The sequence below is a fragment of the Phalacrocorax carbo genome, chromosome 1 (assembly GCF_963921805.1).
Source record: "Phalacrocorax carbo chromosome 1, bPhaCar2.1, whole genome shotgun sequence".
NCBI lineage: Eukaryota > Metazoa > Chordata > Aves > Suliformes > Phalacrocoracidae > Phalacrocorax > Phalacrocorax carbo.
The window spans coordinates 97,716,283-97,728,962 of record NC_087513.1 but is presented as its reverse complement, the minus strand read 5'-3'; the positions used below and the strand labels follow the sequence as shown (position 1 = coordinate 97,728,962).

The 12,680-nt window shown below is 43.9% G+C and overlaps 1 protein-coding gene across 1 annotated transcript in view; it reads right to left on the bottom strand.

Annotated features, from left to right (window-relative positions):
- CD96 (CD96 molecule) overlaps nt 1-12,680 on the bottom strand; it is a 32,876-nt gene that overhangs the window by 8,501 nt on the left and 11,695 nt on the right. Inside the window, exons 6-11 of the mRNA XM_064468327.1 lie at nt 8,469-8,524; nt 5,776-5,866; nt 5,234-5,410; nt 3,965-4,018; nt 2,092-2,136; nt 1,119-1,193 (exon numbers count right to left, since the gene is read on the bottom strand). Coding sequence (XP_064324397.1) covers nt 1,119-1,193; nt 2,092-2,136; nt 3,965-4,018; nt 5,234-5,410; nt 5,776-5,866; nt 8,469-8,524 — 498 coding nt within the window. The remainder of the gene's footprint in view (nt 1-1,118; nt 1,194-2,091; nt 2,137-3,964; nt 4,019-5,233; nt 5,411-5,775; nt 5,867-8,468; nt 8,525-12,680) is intronic.

Genomic DNA, 12,680 nt, shown 5'->3' with positions numbered 1-12,680 from the left:
TTGCAGGATTGAATTATACAACGTAAGGGGGATGTTCAATCCCTCATAGGCTCATGAAAGTTAATCTGTTGCAATTGATTTTTTTTTCTGTTTGGGAGAACAAAGTTGCCGCAAATACCAAGGGCCAAATCCACTCCTGCCAGCTGCTGCCTCAATGGTGGATCATTTCCAAGCCAAAGCTTTGGTGCTGCTACGGAAGGGATTTGCAAGGTGTTTGACAGTGACTTGCCATGTTGCCTCTTCCTTGTGTTGCCTGTGCTGCCATTTTGCACGGGCTGTTTTCTCTCTGAAATAGGAGGGTGTACCACGCCTGTGTTTATTCAGGCCGCGTGGCAGTGAGTGCACACCTTGCTGCTGGTAAGGGCAGCCCAGCGCCCTTCTAACAGCTGCCTAAAACCTACCAGTCCTACAGGGATCAACAGCTGGTCTTCAAAATGGAAAGAGGCTTTAAAAAAAAAAGAAGTGTTTGCAGACTGGCTGTGCTGTGAGAAAATGCACTCTGCTGGGACTGGTGGGCATAACCCTTTATTTTGAGATCAGAAGGCTTCACCTGCTCTTGATTCAGGCTGCTGCCATGCTGTCAAGTGCATGCGAGCTGCTGATACACGTATTTCTCCCCAGGGAAGTTATGTTAAACCCTTCCAAGTGAGTCACCCTGCCCTCCACTGGCCTCAGTGTCACCAGCCCAGAGAAGAAATCACTGAGTTGACTCATCTGCTGGAAATGTTTTGTTTATAGGTGCTTTGTATTTGTGATCCTGAGCTCCAATGTTTGGGTTGCACTTTTTCTAGATCTAATGTCATTCTATTTTTGTATGATATTGAATTAAAGAGATAAAAGGAATAAATATAGTAAAAATTTACACTCGACGTCTATTGACTTGCTGAAATTAATGCATATATCCTGAATGGAGCATTAAAAAAGATGAAATCAAGACAGCATTTTCTCATATATTTATATTCGAGCTGTGGACTTCTTAGTGCATTATGCACTAGGAAAAGGGCTTCAGTGGACATTAAATTGTTTGCTACAAAAAATTCAAGACGGTTGCTGTGCTTATGTATCCTTCTCCTACATTCTTGAAGCAATAGAGAAAACATTTTGGCTAAATTGATTACCTTGTGTTGTAGAAGCAGAAGCCACACTTGCTTGACTTGTGAAATCTAGAGAGGCCAAAGATGTCGACTGATGCTCTAAAGACAAACAGATTACATGGTATCACATTTAGTCACTAGGGTCTTTCTAAAATAATATCAGTAAATCATAAAACAGCCTGGATGAAAGAACTTGCAGTAGCTGTTGGGTTAACACGGACTCTGCAGCAGAAATCCCACTGTCAGAGTTAAGGTTAAATGCTCAAAACACATTCCAGAAATTCAAGGGGCAATCAGAGACAGTTGACTTTATTAGTGCAGACCCTTTCACATGGGCTAGTTTTGTGCATTTTTTATTTACATTTTTATACACAGGGTTCAATTTAACTGCTGTGGGGTGGAATATGCACCTGATGGTGGTGCTTCCCCGCCTTGCCAGAACTGGTTCTGACAACGTGCGGCAGCCATATAAGCCCAGGATCCCAAAACTCTTGTGCGTTTTCCTCTCAATTGCTGAAGATAGTTTTATATAGTTATCCATATGCATGCTCTGGTAAAGCAGTGGTATTTATCGTATATCATTAATGAATGGGAATGATGTGCTATTGGGTCAAGGAAAAGTGGTGGTTTTAACTTTTCTATCTCATGCACCTCGCTGTCATAATAGGACAAATGTATTCAAAGTTGTATAGGGTTTTTTATTCCATTTTATAAAAAGGCATAAGAATAATATGTGATATTCAGGATGCCATTTTACATGCTGTCCAAACATGACAGTTTTAGCAGGATTTGTGTCAGATCTCTTCTTGGGTAACTTCATAGCTTGCAAATTCCCATCCAGCAGCACACAGGTACCACCCATACCAGAGTGCACTGACCTTTCCCTAGCTTGTCTCTGGCTCTATGTACATGACATTTAAGCACAGGTCAAGCAGAGATCATACCTCTGCTGACTGAGTAATAAAGAAGGCTTGCTTTCATTTTTTTACCCCCTTACCTGAGGTAGTCATGAGACCCACTGGAAGTGCTGAATTTCCAAGGTCTGTAACAAATCAAAGCAAATACTTTTACTCAGGCTGAGAAAGATGTTTATTCTGCTTTAGAAAAGTGGGTCATTCAAGGATTCAAGAGTAAGAGAGAGTGCATCACACTTAATTTCCAAATAATCTTCCAATGCACAATCCAACCAAGCAGTCCAGCAAGAAACAAGAAGTATCCCTAGGAAAACAAAGATTTGGGGGAGAAAGCTTTGGAGCCCCCGGCACCTCCAGTCTGCACTTCAACTCAGAAAGCGGAAGTGAGTTACATGGTTTTATCCCGTACAAACAGAGGCACCACACTGGCACGCAGGTTGAAATAACATGTATGACCCAGTGATGGCACCTGCGTAACTCCATCTGTGATGCATTTCAGAGACTGCAACCCTGACAGGAAATTTCAGGGACACTTTGCACTGAAAAGTGCTCGCCAAGTCCTCAAAGAAGGGGAGAGAGAGAGATTTATTCCGTGTAATTAAAGGACTGTTAATCAGCCAGCCAAGCACAGCAGAGACACCATCCTGCCCAAGCGGTATTTACATCCTAAGTAGGAATTGTCTCACTCTTTTTTTTGCCCAGGAGGTGAGCAAAGTACCCCCTGAGTAGGTTAGGAGGAAGGAATAAATCTCCCCCCAAGGGCTCCATGAAGGAGGTGAACCATGAAAGCTCACACACCCCATTAGAAAAACATATCTGGGAAGGCAGCCCAAGTATGTCTGTGTGGTCAGGCATGTTGGGAGGGTGTTAGACAGGAAGTCACCCTCTGCGGACAGGACCTTAGCATGAGAAGATAGTCATCAACTCTCCAGCTGTTTTATTTGCAAGCTTTTGTACCTTCTTTGACTGTTTCGAGAGCTGCTTTTCCATTTCCACTTCATTTTAGCCTCACCTGTGCTAACAGGGATTTCATAGCAGCTGGCTGACATAAGAGTCTCCCTTACCCAAAGATGCAACTTGGGTAGTGGGGCACCACAAGGTGTGCCCAGCTCCCAGTATGTTACTGCAGAGTTCGCAAGGTGAAGCAGGGTGGTGGCCTGATGCAAGCTGCAGGGACTGCTTTGAGAGATCACTTTGCAGAGGCCAGTGGAGGATGAAGTCTCTCTTTCAGGGACCCCTGGTGCCTGGGATGGCTTTATGGTGTCCAAGAGGGTACTGGCTGAACACCCAGGGTCTGCTGTAACCTGTACTCACAGAAGCAAGCTTACAGAGAAAACCACACGTCTTTCCATGCTGTTTGTCTACAGCATGTCTCTGATGCACTCACGTAACCCACCGCTGAAATGCAGCTGCCTCCTGTGCAGAGCAGAGCAAGCTGCCCCAGGAGAGGCGTCACCAAAGGGCTTCAGCTGAGGTGTGGTGGGAATGATTTATCTGTCTGCAATAAGCCGATAATAAGACAAGCTTGCAGGGACAGAGCGCAGATTTACCAAATTTACTCAAATTAAGAAACATCCCATCAGTTCTTTAATTAGGCAAAAGTGTTGAGGATCTTGGCTGTGTACTTAAGCAGAAGGTAGAACCATTACTAGGGCTGTTATTTTTAATTATCAGTTCAGTGCTGAAAGAGCTATATTCAAATGCCAGCTGAAGCATCAGAAATAACATTAAGTGCCCCTCAAGGCTGGAGTTTAATTATTCCTGGGCTTAATTACGATAGATTACATCACCAAAATATCTGTTGGTTGTATTTTCTATAAAGCCATAGCTGCAGAAAGGGGTACCTTACTACCCATCCAGAAACAAGTTTGCAAAACGATTTCTTCAACAGCTTTAGGAATTTATAAACGCACCTCTAACATAACCCAAATTATTTCATTCTCTAATTTATCCTACCTTCTGAAGCCATGGTGGTAAAAGCTTCGGATGAGGCTTCATTAGACTTATTGCCTGTGAAGAAAAAAAAAAAGAAAGATGAAAGCAGTTCTTAAAAGTAGTTAGGCTTTTGTATAAAGGCTGAAAATTTAGTTTTGGGTTTGTGTCATACTGTGCATTAGTATGGCACCTTCACAGAACATAGCTAAGAATTAATTTAATTCTTTCCTTTCTGTCACATCTAAATACATTAACATTTTTATACAGAGTGGATTTATCTTAGCGTTGGTATACCCTATAGGCAAGAATGCAGGCTTCTTTAACTGGCGGCTCTCCGATTTGAATACATATCTACAAAACTGCGATTTGGGTGAAATGAGTAATTTTGGAGAAAAATGATTGTTTATCTCCCTTCCCTCTGAAGATGTATTTCCAGGGGAGTAAGTTCTGGCTTTTGATGCAGTCTGTGGAAAAACATACCGACAAGTGTATCCACAGTCACAAGTGAACACAGCTGAGCTGCAAGTAGTCACTACGGTACATGACGTGCTCGTGGAGGTTGCTAAGGGGCAGCAGTTCAGCTGTACTATTTTTTCAGCAAGGAGTAGGAAAAAAAGGTGTAACTGTGCATTTGCACCTGAAGACGAGGCATGCACGAGTGGGTGCTAAAGGAAATCAGTCTGTCCTTCTCACCAGCCACCCTGCATTCTCAGAAATGCCATAAACCTCTGGACGGCCACATCTGCTGCTTTCACCAACTGCTTGAGACAGTATTTCCCCACACTTCTCTAATCATAACTAATTCTTATAGTACAGGTCATAGGGGAGGTTCTCCATTGCCCAGAACAACTCAAGTTATTTAGGGGCCTTTTGCAGGTTTCACTGAAGATGTACAACATATCCCTGATTCTGTGGGTTTGATCTTCCAGAGAGCTTCATTGCACACATGCCGACTTTCTGCCAGGAATGCTTAGTGAGAAACACATGATTATAATAGCTCCCTGGTGCCATGTGGCTAAGCTAGTGTATTTTTGGGTATGGGAGCTGCAGCAAAATACTGCCTAAACAAGCATCTTCTGTTTGTGCAGGAGTTTCTTAGCTCATTTAGAGTCTTGAGCAAAGACTTGAGCTAAAAAACCTACCAGAAAGTTCAAGCTGTGTGAAGAACTTGTGTTAAAAAACCTTTCGTACACTTGGCATTTCTTCACTATTTCAAATAACACAGAATACGTGTGTACAATGTTCTTAACATTTTACGTTTCAGATGCATCCTATCTATGAAAAACTTACCGAGAGAAACAAGTATTTCTTCTGATGAAATATTCCGTGTTTCATTCCCGATAAAAGAAAACAGAGACACACAGGAGAACGTCTTATGTGTCTGGTTGGTCCCTTGTAACATCAGTGTTGATCTCAGCTGATAGAAACCTTCACTGTCTTGTGAGTCTTCTTGTTCGATGGAAATTTCTTGGGGAAAGAAAAAGAGAAAATCTGCAAGACACTCTCATCACACTCCAACTATAAATCAGAGCTGTGCAAAATACTGGTACTAAAAAGCAAGCTCATATGGCTGCAGGTTTCTTTGCTGAGACACTATCAAAGAATTGTCAAGAACATCACAGTTATGCCAAGCCATTGTTCCCATCACTGGCAATTGCAGGGGCAATGGTCACAGCTGTTCACCAGCTGTTCTATTTGAGGCGGTCTGATCCTCCCCTTCACCTTCAGGGACACCTGCAGGCTCCCCAGAGTAGGAGTGTATAAGCAACCATTGTTTTTCTTGGGAACCGCTTCTAGAGCTGGGCCATCGTCCTATTGACAGGTTGCATTACCTCCAGGCTGCTCTGTCAGGCTTGCTCTGTCCACGTACCACAGGAGGCTTGGTTTGGGAAATGCCTTCTTCACGACGCAGCTCACATTAGGCTATAGAGCAGTAAAAGCCAGTTGTTAGCCTCTGGCATTTCTCACCCAGCTGCTGGCTTCCAAAATCCCTACAGACAGAGCTTATTTACTCACCACCATGCTTGGGAAGGAAACACTCACTGCTTCTTTCCTGCATTTCTCCCCTCTAACACCCCACCCACCCTTTTCTGGTTGGAGACACTGTTGAATGAGAGCCCAGGGACACTCCCATCACCCTGGGCCAGGTGTGGGGAGATGGGGCTCCAACACCCTCCAAGTCCTGTGCTGTGGCCGGAGAGACGTAAAGTGACCTCCCACACACTCCTGTCCCCAGCCCAGTGCCTTGGAAGAGGCTCCAACATGGAGAAATACTGGCATTGGTAACAGGCACGGGTGTGAGAGGGGAGAGTGAGACACTTTACATTGTCATGTAAATCCTTCCTTTGTTAGGCAGATGAGGAGGCAAAACCCACAAAAAGACTGCCTAGCCTAGCACAATGATGTGTTGAATATACAAAATTAGCTACCTTTGTAGAGGGTATCATATGTAAGAGGTTTCCAGAAGTCACAAGGAATTGCACACTTCAGATGCAGCAGCCCTGGCTATATGTCAATTGCTCTGAAAGTCAGTATTTGTGCTCAACTTAACTACTCATCAAGCATTAGATAGGCAGCACTGGAGGGATCTCAAAAACCATAGAGTCATAGAATCATTAAGGTTGGAAAAAACCTCTAGGATCATCAAGTCCAACAGTCAACCCAACACTCCATGTCTCCTAAACCATGCCCTGACGTGCCACATAAACATGTCTTTTAAATACTTCCAGGGATGGCAACTCTACCACCTCCCTGGGTAGCCTGTTCCAATGTCTGACCACTCTCTCAGTAAAGAAATTGTTCCTAATATCCAATCTAAACCTCCCCTGATGCAGCTTGAAGCCATTTCCTCTCGTTCTTTTGCTAGTGACCTGGGAGAAGAGACCAACACCCACCTCAAGGCTGCATGAAGGGTTGGGCACTAGCAGAGCAGGAGATCTCATGCTGCCTGGATGTTCCCCATTACATTTACTTAGCAACTCATGCAATTAAGAGAAATTGCCTTGTCTGTTTAAAGAAAAAAAAAAAAAAAGAAAAAAAAACATGTGCTACTCACGCAGCACAAAGCCCTCTTGTTCCTACTTTTGAAGAAAGCGGTTCACACATTTAGTTGAAAGCAAGCTGGATGCACTGCAGCCAGCAGAAGTCAATCATTCAGTATGAAGACTGAAACTACTCAGCTGAAATGCTTTCCTTGCCATGGTAAATAACCTCTGAACTCGTAGTGTAATTGCTTTCCTCCTCTTTTCATTATTCCCTTAGTTTTCAGCCACTATTAGTTCATAATATTTTTATAAATGCTTCCTATGAAGAAATACAAATCTGACATCCAAAGTAGATTTAAGCCCTGCAAGAAAGGGTGGAAAAGAGAAGGAAAGGAGTTGGTTTTCTTTGGAGGTAAAGAATGGACAGAAGTTCTTGGAAGAGTTTCTATTGCCCAGTCCCATGACAGCAGCACCTCTTGCTCTGTGCAGACAAAAGCCCGCAATATCCAACACCACACCTGGAAACTGGCCACCAGGAAAATTATACTGGGTTTGCAGAACAAACTGACTCATGTTTTGTCTGACAACAGATGGATATGGTTAGTACAAGGTTCTGCCTGCCCACAAGCACTGTTTCCAAGGAAAACTTTCTTAATCTTGAATGCTTGCACCTGGATGGATGCAACGGGAAGCAAAGTGTCAGAGCTAGTTGCCAGAGTGGCTTGCTAGTCAGACATATGGGCCACAAATATGTTTTACGCCAAGTACAGCCAGTGTAGTACAGCAGACTTTCCCTTTAGGTTTTGCCATTGCCAAGCAAGTGATAAAACAAAGGCCCCAAAACACATGTGTAAGTGCTCAGCTCTAAATAGGGGCCCTCAGACTTAGATCCAGTCCCTCCATTGGCATCTGATTCTCCAGCTGAGTTCTGCTGGGAGCATGACACATTATGCCTGACAAGATCATCATCTTTCCATCAGCACACTAGACCATGTAGGTGCCCCAAGCACTGCTCCCACAGCACCTGCTCTTCCCTGTACCCAGGGGGCTTGTGTGGCAGGCAGGGGCTGCCGTTGCCTACCCCCTCGGAGCAGCATCCTGGGTAGTGGGTGGCCTTCTTTGGAGAGGGATTTTATACAGTGTGGAGAGGACAGCTCGAGGCTGCTGTGCGGTAGCCAGCAGATGGGGAGGGAAAGGGAGCATCCCACCCCCCTGCAACACCACCAACTCCTCACAGCCTCTTGACCCTGTCCTGGAGCCTTCCCTAGGGCTAACACAAAAACAGATCTTGCCCACACCATGGAGAAGCCCTTATCTAGCTCCAGTTTGTGCTCACTGAATCAGCTAGCTGCTGCAGGTATGGGAATCCCTCAGAAGAAAGGGTATGAATGGCTGACATTAACTCATCGAGTCACTTGTCAGCCTGTAAGCTTGGTCACGTTGGAAGTCCCACCTATGCCTGATTCAGCTTAGCCTGCCTGGCCTCGCTGCAGTGCACAGTAATGGTCATGGGCATTACTCTTCACTCCAAAATCACTCACCTTCTGCGAGGTGCCAGCTGAGCCCTCCTGCAGGCTAACAGAGATCTCAGGGTAGGCTAGAAAGCAAACAGAAATGTATTAGTGAAATGGTTACTGAAGGTCACAGTAAGAGCTTCTAATGAGACTTAACAGCCCTGTTTCATAAAAAGAGTGAAAATTAAATCCTACATCCACCCCCACACTTATCAAGATAAAAGCTTGCACAGCTTCAATTTGAGGTCAAGGAAGTGGTTTACAAGCATGTATCAGCAGCTACTAGCACAAGATCTATGATGTATTTCACTGCCTAAATCACTCTTGAGTGGCTCTGCTGGAGAAGCGAGCTCAAACCATCCTGCAGTCATGGCTTGAGCAGCAGAGCCACCCTTCCCAGGCCTGCTGAAATAAAACACTCCCCAGTTGTCGGTTCCTCTGGGTGTTTGCCAAAGTCATCTGCAAAGACTTTCGTCATTGCAAAAAATGTTGATTCATTTTGTGTACCAACTATCCACATGCTGTTGCCTGGACAGACAGCATCACACCACAGACACTTCCTGCCTTGCCGAGAAGCCCAGAGCTCGCCTTCGCATGAGAGCAGTGGGTCTCCGATGACCACATCCACAAGAGATGGAAAAAGTGTTTTCTTTTGTTTCCACAGCATTTTAGTTCTGGGTGAGGCTGACTGTATAGATAAAAGCTATCAGGTACCGTAAGCCTCTCTAAATTGGCATTTTTAAATTAGGCATTGGGATCACTGGTTTGCCGTAATACGAACTGACTTGATAAGTGAGGACTGTTGAAACTGTGCTAATATGTGCAAATCTCAAAAGCCTTGGACAAAATGTGCTTCTGGCCCTTTCTGAGCCTTAAAACTGGACTGGAAACAAGTGCAGCCCCTGAATTACTTAGGAGATCCATAATTCTTTCTCTCTCCAACTAAAGCCTCACTCAAATCTCTCCCATTAAGATAATTTTCTTTTTTTTTTTTCCCCCTTTTTTTCCCCCCCCTAACCCAGTTAATTGATATAGGGTCACCTCAGTTCATTACATTCCCCTCTGAGGTGAGCTACTGAAGTTTTCTCATTGTTTTATATAGTGAATCCACCGAAGACTTCCCCACCTTCTTTTTTTTTTTTTTTTAATTTCTGTTTTTCTGTGTAGTGTTACTGACGGATTATGCCTGGGAGTGACTTATATTTAATTATCATGGCTTTATGGTTTTCTGGACTTAGGGTACTTCTTGGGTGGAACTTCCTTTTTTTGTGTGTGTGTGTGCGTGTGTATTCTTCCTATCAGAAAATGAATGTCTTAAGATTTCATCCTTGTTTCTGCCTTGCCAAAACTGTACAGATGGTAGTAGGGCTAGCAGAAGATGTCCGCACTTTTCCATATGTAAAACACAGTCTGGTAAACTGGATCTTCTAATTGCAGCTAAAAGTTAGGAGACTAAATAACATCTAGTCTAATGCCTGCTTTTCCTTTTTTTTATGAGAACGGGTATGCTTTTCCACAGCTGTATTGGATGCTGTCCTTTCCTTTCTCTAAGACATATTTACTGGAAAACTATTCAGGCAGGCAGCTCTCAAGCACAGCTCTGAATGATCTAATAGATCATTTCCATTTAACATCTCATCTCTGTTAACAGTTTGACATTCATTTGTCTTGCTGGGATATTTACCAATGTTTTGGGTCTAGCAAAAATTCAATATTTAGTATAGTAGTTTCTGCTACTGAGCTTTTACTCTTATAAAAAGAGAAATCAATATTTGGCAAAGTTAGATGTGAAAAGACCATATATTTTCTCAGAAAATTGTATCAAAAAGGACTCTGCTCTAGAAAAGAAATATATCAAAGCATTTCAGTCCAAAAGTACCCTCTTAAAAAAAGCCCTCTTGACTGAATGTCTGGTTTTACTCCACCTATCAAGACTCTCAACTTCATTAAGAGACTTGTTCATGCCTTCCCCATCCTCTCCCACCCAGCTCTCCATCATACTCAGGCCACCTAAAGCATCTGTGGGGAAGTGCGACTGCTGCCCCTCAGGCTTGGGCTGTCTCTGCTGTATTTAGTTAGACCTGAGGCATTTGTCAGAGAGATCCTGCACAAGGAGCTTTCCCCAGGTGACAGTACCTTCCTCTCCTCCTGCCCATTACAGCACTGTGGTACATTAGCTGCTTGCCCTCCACGCCCTTCTTTCATACCACCCAACCTGTGGCATTCAATTCCGCAAGTTTTTGAGTGACAGGGGCAGATGTGGCTTGCTGAGATGGGAAAATCTCCCCAGGTTTCAGCTGGGCTTGGTTCCCTAGCTGCATCCTTTCTAATGGGCAGGATGACAGATATAACCAATATAATGTGTTATTGATGTTGTATATGCTTACTATCATGCTTTAGATCCTGCCCTGGCCATTTGAGGAGGGGTCTACCTGCTAGGACATAAATGTTCATTTCTTCATTCCCTGGTTAGCTTTGGCACAAGGAACAAGAGATGTCCTGTCATCTGAAGTGACTGTTTGTCTGTCCCCAAATGTCAGCTGGAGATTGCTGGATTATTCTGGCCACTGTCTCTGCCAGCTCCTGCCCTGCCAGTGCATGACCATGTGGGCTGGCACAGGGGTGGCTCAGGACCCTCTGCTCTCACGCTGCAGCAGGAGCGGAGACCAAGAGAGGTAAACAGAGAAAAGCTGGTAGGAGGCAATCATAAACAGTGTAACTTCAGTAATGGTAACAGAAAAGAGTGAGACGGCATGCAAAATAGTTATTTTACCTCCAAAATATCAGATGTGAAAGGGCTAAGAGCACAAAAATGCACTTCCTCCAATATCTGGACTCGATTGGCCAGAGGACTGAAAGACCTTCCTCAGGACCCACCACAAATGAGCTCTCAGGGAGCCCCTCCACCTAACACTGCCCTCAGGACACCTGTGAGAGAGACTGATGGCACAGCAGCTTGGTCCAAAGCCAGACGGCACTTACTGGGAGCATCACAGGCTGTTCACCACCAAGGGCCGTGGTTGATTTCTCTTGTTTGCCTCTCCCCCCATTGCACTAATATGCTGATGTGGGTGCATGCATGTGACACAGTAATTCAGAGAATAAGCCAAATAAAGCAACCTCTTAGGCTAACAGATACACAAACCAAGGCAAGAGCATCAGCAGGGATGAAGGGAAGGAACAATGCAAATATGTTAGTATACTTGAACGATTACCCAGGTAACACTGTAGCTATTTGACACATGTTGATTTCTAAAAGTGAAGCCCATGTCTGAATCATGCAAACACAAAAGGAAATTTTAGATCATTAACTCCTATTTTTATTTCTCTTGCATCAGCCCCCAGACACAGGTTTTGTGTTTGTTTGTTTGTTTGGTTTTTTTTCCCCTGCTGCCTGTTGAATCTTTCTTTACATTCAGAGCATCATCCTCACATGGCCATGCTGTCTCCAAGCCGTGGGCTTCCTCAGGCGAGCAGCTACAGTCAAGGGATGGTTGACAGACCCACTGTTTAACACCCATTCATTTTAGGCGTGTTGGAATTATGTTTTCCATACCAACTGCTCTATAAGCAGAAAATACAGCCTGGTCTTCAGTGGGCAGCATTGCTCTGATTATGTTGTATCTATGTGATGGTAGAGTAGTTCCTAAGTCACTAGAAAGGGAACAGAGCAAGTAACTAAAGATGGGGAAGGCTTCCAGCATGAAATGCCAGCCCATGTGTTTGCGGTACCTGGGCTCTGCCACTCCTGAAATATTTGAGACGCCTAGCCAGGACCTTATTTTCAGGCCAGAGCCTTCGGCAGCAGCTGAGCATCACATGCCTTTGAGGATGCAAATTTGCAACAATGATAGTTTCAAACTGCTTTAGTTGATCACTAAATTTTGGCCATAATTTCCTATCCACAGGCAGCATAGTAGTTCTGTAACTGAGGCACGGAAATCTTGATGACCAAGGTGCTTACCTGTAACCTGCAAAAAATGTCAACATAAGCTTATATTTTAGGGTGAGATAGTGACAACGTGCATGTCAGTGGTGTTGATATATATGCAATAGATCTAGTATTTTTGATGCCAGAAATTGAAGGAATGGTCTCAAATTCTTCCTAAGAACTATGGGGTTATTTGTTAACATTTTAACTCTTTGGAGCTGAAAAAAAACCCCAACAATGTAAATATAAATATATGTGTATATATATATATAAATATATAAACCCAGTGTATTTCAAAAGCTACTGCC